At 36.0% G+C, this 10,109-nt stretch overlaps 1 protein-coding gene across 1 annotated transcript; it reads right to left on the bottom strand.

Moving 5' to 3' along the window:
- Positions 1 to 1,300: 1,300 nt before the first annotated feature.
- Positions 1,301 to 5,774, bottom strand: LOC121431920 (cytochrome P450 2F2-like). The gene is made up of 6 exons (XM_041629697.1): positions 5,706 to 5,774; positions 5,080 to 5,460; positions 4,139 to 4,644; positions 3,312 to 3,446; positions 2,155 to 2,494; positions 1,301 to 1,626 (listed from the first exon to the last, which is right to left on the bottom strand). Exons 2-6 carry the CDS (start codon positions 5,432 to 5,434, stop codon positions 1,448 to 1,450), a joined length of 1,515 nt encoding a protein of 504 aa, XP_041485631.1. The 5' UTR covers positions 5,435 to 5,460; positions 5,706 to 5,774; the 3' UTR covers positions 1,301 to 1,447.
- Between the last annotated feature and the right edge of the window lie 4,335 nt (positions 5,775 to 10,109).

The following is a 10,109-nucleotide window of genomic DNA, read 5'->3' as shown; positions in this document are numbered from 1 at the left end:
CCAACGATATCTCATCGTCAATAGTGTTTCCCTCAAGATTATATAGATTTAAAAGAAGTTGTTACAACTGGATGTTACAACCCTATAACCTACATACGTACACAGCAAAAATCTGGGTCACATTTCATAAAGACTTGTTATGATAACAAATGCTTAATTTCTGTAACAAAATATCATTAGCCAACCAGATTGAAGGATTTCAGTAGCTTTTAACTGTTATTTCAAATTTGCTATTATAACAAGTTTTATGAAACAGGGCCCCTGGTATTGATGTACATAGATGGCTACACCAGTCATTAAACTGCCATGTTCAATTTTTTTATGTTAGTTATGTGCGCAATACCAATTGTAAAGGTAACAACCAAAGGCAGGGGCGGGTCCAGGATTTTTTTTCGAAAGGGGGAAGGGGGCACATTTTGCCAAGGAAAAATTGACAAGCAAAAAAAAACCACACACACACAAAAAAGGTTATCACTAAAAAATGAAGGTCATTTTGTCCGATATAAAATTTGATATAAAGCAAAAGTATGAACGGCATATTCCCGCAAGCCATTGTTTGTCGATTTCATGATAAAGAGTTCCATTTCAATATCTTGCGATTTAATTTTTGTGACCAAGAAATGATTCATTGATGTCAAGGAAACGTTTTGTATTCTTAACGAATGGTAGGTCTTGACATCACAAAGTTTAATCAAATGGGAAAGCATCATGCATACGTCAATCTGCAAATGCTGGCTTAAACGTCCAAGGGATGTGTTTAAAGTCCACCCCAACAAAAGTTGATTTGAAAAAAAGGAGAAAAATCCAACAAGCAAAACATTGAAAATTTCATCAAAATTGGATGTAAAATAAGAAAGTTATGACATTTTAAAGTTCCGCTTAAATTCACAAAACAGTTCTATGCACATCCTTGTCGGTATGCATATTGGCAGACTGATGACGTCACCCACTCATTATTTCTTTTGTATTTTATTACATGAAATATGAAATATTCTATTTTTCTCCTCCTTGTCAAGTGCAACAAATATTTATTTCTCCCTGAACATGTGGAATTTACCATTATTTTAACAGTTTATGTAAGTTAAGTTGATCCTTATTTTCAAATCTGTAAAAATTTAAATGTTGTATCATTCAAACAATAAAAAACAAAAGAAATAGTGAGTGAAGGACATCATCGACTCTCTCATTTGCATATCGCTGAGTTGTGCATTTAACTGTTTTGTGAAAAGAAGTGAAACTTTAAAATGGCATAACTTTCTTATTTTACATTCGATTTTGATGAAATTTTCAGCGTTATGCTTGTTGGATTTTTCTCTCTTTATTCAAATCAAGTTTTAGTTGGGGTTGACTTTTCCTTTAATGAAAAAAATTGATGGGACGGCCACTAAAGGTCTTGTTCTATTCTAAAATCTATTACATGTATTTGACAGCCCCTTGATGTGTTGGTCTATGGTCGAGGAATTGCCTTTATCTTGTAAGGCTTAGGGTGATAGGTGAGACTGTCGATTCCATCCCGGGATATAGGCGTACCCTCGGGAAGACGCAAGGTAAAACGATGGAGAATGTAAGTGAAGATCACAAACAATTCTGTACGAGCTAACTGTTCCCCTGGGCACAATCGCCGACCTGAAAATAGAATTAAGAATAATGATCATGACGGTGGGGATGGATAATGTACATTTTCTGATGCTACAAACCTAAGTCCTATAATTGGTTTTGTTGAAATTATACTTTCTCAAGAATGGATTGGTCAAAATGAATACCCTCTATGGCTCTATCATCAGTTCCCCTACCCACAGTGGCATAGTGATCCAAGATTTCTGAGGGGCCGGACCTGGCGCAAAATTTCTTTTAAAAACTGTGAGTGAGCAAATATGTTGAATTTTTTATACAAATATTTAATCCTGTAAAAGAATTTCACATTATATTATGAAAAAATATCATACTTCATCCTTTTCTTTCCTTTTAATTTTTTCCCTCATTTCTTTTCTTGGGGTCCATGTGCACAAAAGTGCATCTCCCGCTTCTGAACGAGAGAGTGGCCACCCATGTACTTTATTCTGAATGCATCCGTGCCCGTACCTTTCATCGTTAATTGAATTTGGGTAATTGATAGGCCGACTAGCCATCATGATCATTTACAAAGTCACTTACCGAATCCGAATTCAGCCAACCCAGCTTCCAGTTTGCTATCAAACAATCCAGTGTCCTTGTCGATAAACCTATCAGGAACAAACTCATCGCATCTCTTCCAAAGAGAAGGTGATGACGACAACCAGCCAGAGTTTGTCCCAATGTTCGTTCCTTTCGGGATGTCGTACCCTCCAAGCTTCTTGTCGCAGCGAGTGCGGTGTGGGATTTGAACGTTAAGGAGGCGACAGAAGCGATAGCACTCCACACTGGTTGATTCTGTGAATGGGAGACTCTTGCGGTCGGACAGAGATGGGAGGCGATCGCGACCAACAACCTCGTCGAGCTCAGCTTGGACTTTGGCCTGAAATTTCAAAGATCGAGACTTGAATCGTGTAAAGGTCTTTACAGGTCAAGACTTGGATCATGCAAAGATCTTTGGAGATAAGTAGACCTACAGGCCAAATCTTGCAAGGATCTTTGAAGATTGACTTGGATCTTGCAAAGATCTTTCAAGATCAGTACAGGCCGGATCTTGCAAAGATCTTTCAAGATCAAGACTTCGATCTTGGAACTTTCATGTTTAATGCAAAATGCGGTTAATTTTCAAAATCGTGTCACATCAGATTGCAAGGTGTGCACTTGGTTTAAGACATGGATCTTGCAAGGATCTTTACAGATCGAAACTTGGATCTTAAAGATGAAGACTTTGATCTTGGAAAATAATGAAAAAATCCATCACCAAAATGACTAACCTCGGCATTAGTATAGAGCCTAGAGATAATTGTTTAGGATACAGTTTCTACACACATAAAATGACTGAATCTGCATCTTTAAATCTTTAATTATGGAGGCCAACAGCCAATATATTCGCTCAACAACACAGAATCACTCCTAGCACACAGCAAATGCATGGAAAATGCAAGTCAAATCACAATGGAAACCAGTGGAGTCTTTGTCAAAAATTAGTGAATCGGGACAGCTGATCTTTTTAAGATTCAGAGCTTTTGAAAAATTGCAAATGCTGTTTGTCTAGAGTCATTGACAACACTTGAGTCACCCTTTTTTCTACAAAGATTGCTTTGTCATCGAAGGGCTTTTGACAATGGATTATCTATGTTCTAGAAAGCGTCTGTGTAGTTGTTGCAAAAACTCCCTAATATGTGAACTCCCACACTTACCTGTGCTTCCGGATATTGGGCCATGAATAGGAAATACCAAGAGAGACTGTTAGAAACCGTTTCGACCCCTCCCAACAGCAGGTCCCATAATAACTGCTTCAAGCATTCATCAGTAAAAGACCCAACATCATCGGTCTGTACAGAGAGAAGAAAACAAGTTTGGGAACAGTAGGACCCGGGCTTCTTCAAAATGACCCGCACACGGCTTGGCCCAACATGTAAGAGCTTCATATAGAAGATATTTCACATGATGGACCAGGAATAGTATGTCAGGACAGACCCTACCTTTTCCCGATAAAAGGAAAAAATAACGAATATATAACATTTCTTTTTTAGTAAAGCCCCTTTTCTTGCCATATGCAATTATAATATGCGTGTCAATGTTATGCAAAGAGTGAGTTGATGGTATCATCCCACATTTTAGTTATTCTACATCATGAAATTGACGTATTTGAGTTGTTCTGCTCCTAGATTGTGAAAAATATTATTTAGCATCATTTTGAAGGATATAGATCATTACTGCTTCATCATATTTTCTTGTAAAGTTTTATAACAAAAAGGGAATAAAATAAAGATTTCACTGAAAAAATACAACACAAAATTCATGAGTCACGTTCCCGCTTATCTTTCATTGGACTTTTATGATGCCAGTTTTCTCTTCATTCTTTTTAATCGAATTAAGCCAGAAAAATCAATGAATCAAATCAAATACCCATTTATAAAAAAGATATACTTTTGAATATTGAATGAGATTCACTGAAAATGGATTTAAATCAACAAATAAACATTAAAAGACCATATCCAAGCTCGGGATGGTGCAGCATTACCTTTGCTTTTTTCTTCGCCTGTTCCTGGAAGAAGGATTCTATCAAATCTTTCGGCTCGTCTCCAGGGTGGTAGGATTGACGGTGTCTACGCACTTCCTTCTCCAGGAAGTCGAACATACCTTTGACAGCGGTGTCTCCCTGTCTGTTGATCTTCATCGGCAAGTAGGCCAGGAACGGGACATGGTAGAAGAACGACCCCGGACCCATCCAATCAAAGACTCCCTTGACCTTTCTGGTCATGTCGATGAACTCCTCATCATCATAATCGTAGGTCTTCCCGAAGACAATCTTGGTGGTGTTGTTGGAGACTGTGACGTAGATATCGGTGACTGGGTCGAAGAAGGAGTCTCCTTGATTGGTGAATTTCTGGATGAGTTTCTCTCCCTGGGCTGCAACCAGATCTTCAAAATTGTTGTTACTTTGTCGTACGTTCCGGAGATTTGCTGACACGAAGTTGCGTTGTTCCTTCCATTGATGGCCTTCACTTGCTGAGATTAAGCCAAGCCCTTGAAGAGGTGTAACAAACAAAATGAATTGTTTTATCTTCGACAAGCTAGCTGGCAAGTTATGAACCTTATGTTTCTCCTCTGACTTTTTACCAACTTTGTACCATATTTAATATTATAATGCCTAAGAAACTAACTTACATTTTCTTATGTATTCTATTACAAAATGTGCCTATCTAGACTTGTAAACTCATCGCAATTCTAAAATGCAATTTTATTTTTACTTCAAACGTCTTTTATTTGTGCTTCTGTCGTAATATGTATTCTAATCTGCAAATGTAAGACAATAAATATGAATTTTAGGGTGGAATGAATAAAACTAAACCAAACTAAGTATAAATCAGTTATCTATGTATCTTAGCCAAATGGTGAAACTATACTCATTCAAGAATAGAACAAAGCTGTTTCAATAGTTGTGCAAAATTTTGTTCCTACCTGTATTGGGCCTATTTAGAGCTCTGTTGCATGGTAGAATAGGGGCTCGATCATTGAAGTCTGCACTCTGGAACGCCTCCTTAACAAGCTCGTAGCTGTTCAGAATGACAAATCGGGAACCAAATAGGCTGAACATGTAAATATCCCCATATTCTTTGGCCCACTTGTTCAGAAGTTCTCGCTGTTCGTACTTTCCTGATGTAAGGGTCAGGTAGGATCCGAGGATAGGCAAACCTTTAGGACCAGGCGGAAGCGTGTATCGCTTACGACGTAGGAGTTTAACTACAAGGTAGCCTACGACGCACGTCAAGACTGTCGTAGTCAGATACGATGTTGGTATCAACTGGATACTCATCGTAGTATCAAGATTTGAAGTTTCAACTGTAAGGTGATAACAAAAGACCTTCCATAACATGTACACTTCATGAATATCTGAAGCTTATCTCTAAGGGGGAATATTTTAATTTGTTTATTTCAATTTCAGTTTATTTGATTATGATGATACCAACAAGCAATTTTTTTTCTTTTATTTCCCAAGCTATCAACTACTCAATCCTTCAAACTGCACATGAAGAAATGGTTATATTAATGTAACTTTTAAAAATATTAACAAAATATACAAATACCTTAATTTCAGTATTGCGACTGTATAGGAGAGTATCCAACTTGCTTCTCAAGTCTTGTATGGATGTTGTTTCGTTAATATGTTTATCAAAAAAAAATGCTGCTGACAAATATTGAATGTTCCAATGTTCAAGGTTGAGTGCCCCAACAAATATAGGGCCTTAACGCCCAAGGGGGTGGGTTGGGGGTGATTGAGGTTTATTCCAATTCACGCCAAACTATGAATGTAAATTACTAACATAGCGATTGAGGCCTGTTCATTACTTCAGGACTTATTGTTTTATCATCGAATCAGTGGGAATTCGAATGTAACATCGGAAACAATTTCACATCTTGATTCTGGGTCAGAAACCAGAGCATAAACAAGATCACGTGTATGTATTCATCCCTCCCCAACGCCCATTGCTTATCAATACAGGCGTCACACGCTTAAAAGAAGGCAAAACATATTCATTCGACCCAACTTTCATTGACTAAGGTGTATGCCTGTACATGTAAATCGCCATCTAGCACAAATTCTAGGAAGGGCAAATCACTGCATTCATTTGATGGGAAAGAAATATCACTTTGCTTTTATCACCATTTGATTGAGTTAAGGCTGTTTCAGAAGATGAAGAGAACTCGTCCTAAGATTTTTTTTCACACTAATTGATTTATTTCCAAAATGGACAATAATGGCCAGATATATTTCCTTTCTATTTGTGGTAGATTCTGTAATCCCTATTTTATATGAATTTCTGTTAACTGCTATATAATACCAAGCATGTCTGAGGGGGAATATTCAAAAGTCTGACACGGGCCACCTCCAGTTCTAGCCGACCGGTAGTCGACCTTTACTATTAAACATTCCAAGGAGCAGGGGCCTAGGGTACCTAGAGAACAAACACGATCACAAGACATGCAATATTGTAAAATGTAAATAGATAAAAAATTGTGTTACTAGATCAACTTTATGAGATATATCAAAATGAATCTCCAGTTTATTGATAATGGTTACATAGTACAACTAGATTAAGAATTGAGAAAGTGACGGAAAGATGATGGACCAATCAAGACATCAACAATTGGTTTGTGTACCTTCTTACACTCACCTAAAAATACAATCTATCACTCTCTCCCTCTCACCCCTTCTTCCTCTATCTCTCTCTATTTCACACATACACCCTCATGCACATCACACACACACACTCTTACTCTCCTTCTCTCTCCCCTCTCCCTCTCCCCCCCCCCCCTCTCTTTTCTCTCTCACAATATTATTTTCTCTCTTATCTTTTTATGGGGGTCCTATAATTCACTTTCAAGTAATTTGCATCAGTTGTCGAAAATAAACAATAAAGCAAACTTTAGTTGTGATAAAGGTCAACCGAGCCATGATGCATTTTGATAAAAGCTGATTTATTCATAGAAATTCAATCATAATTCGAACAAGCAAAAAAAATCCTTGTACACAGGTATACAAGATCAAGCAAGTCACTTAAGACATTTTATGTAGCTTCTCCTATCATAGTACTATAATCTGCATATAAACAGGGTTGTTGATCATGCCCAATCGTGGTTACAAAAGAAAAGGATGCAGAACAACAAGAATAAAGAGAATACATGATTTGTTAGATAGTAGGCATATAAGTAAGAATTATGTTGCAAGTAAGAATTGCAATGTTAAAGGGGAATGAAACCTTTGGAACAAATAGGCTTGTGTAGAAACAGAAAAATCAAAGAATAAGAATAAAGAAAGTTTGAGAAAAATCAGACAAATATTGAGAAAGTTATGAGCATTTGAATATTGCATTCACTAATGCTATGGAGATCCTCCCATTGGCAATGCGACAAGGATGCATGATGTCACTGATGAACAACTTTCCCTTTGGTGGACTATGAAATACCCTCAAAATGTCTCTTTTTGCTTTTTCTTATGATGATACAAACTCTTTATCCATGATGTATTCTTAAAAAATATGTATGACATGCCCTCATGTAGAAAGAACACATGATCTATGGATAGATGTGATAAAAGAGGCAATTCAAGTGAAATATATACTAAAGTAATGGGGAGAGTTGTTCACAAGTGACATCACACATCTTTGTCACATTGCCAATTTGCTCCATAGCATTAGTGATCGCAATATTCATATGCTCATAACTTTCTCATTATTTGTCTGATTTTTCTCAAACTTTTGTTGATCTGTTTCTTTGATTTTTCTGTTTTCACACAAGCTATCTTGTTCCAATGGTTTCATTCTCCTCTAAGTGCTTAGAAACATAATATATTAATCGCTATATAAATGTATTATTATTATGTGATTCCTCTAAAACGCATATACATTTTTAGAGCCCTTTTACTAAATCCTACAAGACCACTGCCTATAATTGATTGAAGCAATATAATTAAAGTAAAAAAGGTTTAGATACATGTAGTTAAGTAAAACATAGGACAGGTGTATATATGTTATAGAGCCAGTTTCTGTGATTGTTGGGGTAGATTCAGGACTTCTTAAAATGTGGGAGCACGGGACACAGACCCATTTATGTTTCTTCTACTTTTTCTGACACTTCTTGACATTCTGGAAAGGGGAGAGCTAAACTCTCCCCCAAAGACACATTTTCCACCAAAATATCGGATGACCAAATGATTTCTAAAGGCAGAGGCATTTCCAATAGTGGGCAGAAAAGTATCAATGTGTACCCCCCCCCTCATACCCCTAAAATACAATCAAGTAATGGATTGGAGTTTTGATATTCAATATTTACCAAACCTAAAAGTAGGCTTTGAACCACCTTATTGTTTTGAACATGAACTGTATGTCCTTCAAATCTACTCAAATAAATCCTTGGACTCTGTCAATATTTATAAGGACATTGGAGATTAAATCTTCAATTACTTCATCTATCCTAAATTGCTAATGTACTTAAAGCATACATGTACATACCATAAACTCAACAGATATCAGTTTCTGCACATATGCTTTACCTCACAAAGTTTATTCTATATTTTCAAACACTTGGAATTAGGATGTCAAATATGACAGAGTCAATCGAGGCCAGTATAAACATGGTTTTAGGTTTTACAGCATCAAATTAGAAATGCTTTTGTGACCCTATACACTCACTTGTACTGGACTGAATGATTGTTGAATGATAGCCAATACAATGTGCCATATAAGTGTCTGAATATTAATTTGTAAAGTTATGTTAAATGGTCGGGGGTGGGGGTATTAATATTATTACAAAATTTCTTGAGCGAGCAAAGGGTTTGACCTATTTCGAATGAAAATGTAATTTTGTGACAGGCTTTGATATAATATTAAAAAAATAATATAACATCTTAACCTTTTTTGGGGGGGGAGGGGGCGGCTGTGAGATTTTGGGTGTTCTTGTCCCTAACCCTAACCCTGATTGATGAGACCTCATTTGGAGACTATGCGCTCTGACTTATTCATGGGCTCAGTGGATGCAGGGGGAGGGGGTAATTTTCTAAATCTTTCTTTTCCAGGTAACGTGGTTCCTGGTACTGCGTTTTAAAATCAGACCTTTAAAAATGGGAACCTCGGTCAATAAAAAAGTACTTTCTTAATACATTAGAAAATGAACATGTAGTAGCATACCAAAGAAATTGAACTTAAGGCACATGCAAAATATCTCTTTAAAGCAGAAATAAGATAGTTAAATTGACTTCAAATGAAATATGAATGCAGATCTTACATGCTTCTGAAAGGCATAGGGCAGGTCATATTTTAAATATTTTTACTTTTAGCTATTTCACTAAATCACAATGATTTTTGTAATCAAATGAATATGAATAATCCTCTGGCACTTTAGACCTAATGACTTGTAATCTAAAAGCAAGTTAACTTAAAGCCTACCTCCATTTTTGTAAAGAGAGTAAAAATTCTGAACAAAGATTCTGATTTTTAGCTAGTGAGTAGCAATATTAATTATATGAAATTTATACAAAACTTTTAGTATTTCCACAAACATTTAAATGAATTGGTGTTGAATATATTCACATATCAACTTGCATCAAAACAATTATCTAATTACTAAATTATAATATTTCATAATGATACTCTATGATACTATATTCTTTTACCACTATATATTCCATTACAGTAGATTCCAAACTACAGTCTGAACTTTATGCATCCACACAAACTGATGAACCAGATTAATTTCAATGAAAACACACATATAAATTAATCAATAAAGTACTCTAACACATAGAAAACAGAAACATAAGAAAGTACTTAAGAAAACAATGGTAAGGAATAAATTCAAAGAAAAAATTGAAATATTAGTACATACTTCTAATACTAGTAATTATAAAGAGGAAAAAAAAACATACAATGATATAAGTACATGAAGCAGGAAACAGGTGGGAAAACAAAAGGAACAATAGATGTGGAAGGATA

The sequence above is a fragment of the Lytechinus variegatus genome, chromosome 18 (assembly GCF_018143015.1).
Source record: "Lytechinus variegatus isolate NC3 chromosome 18, Lvar_3.0, whole genome shotgun sequence".
Taxonomy (NCBI): domain Eukaryota; kingdom Metazoa; phylum Echinodermata; class Echinoidea; order Temnopleuroida; family Toxopneustidae; genus Lytechinus; species Lytechinus variegatus.
Note: the sequence above shows the minus strand (reverse complement) of the source record. Positions and strands in the feature narration are given on the sequence as shown.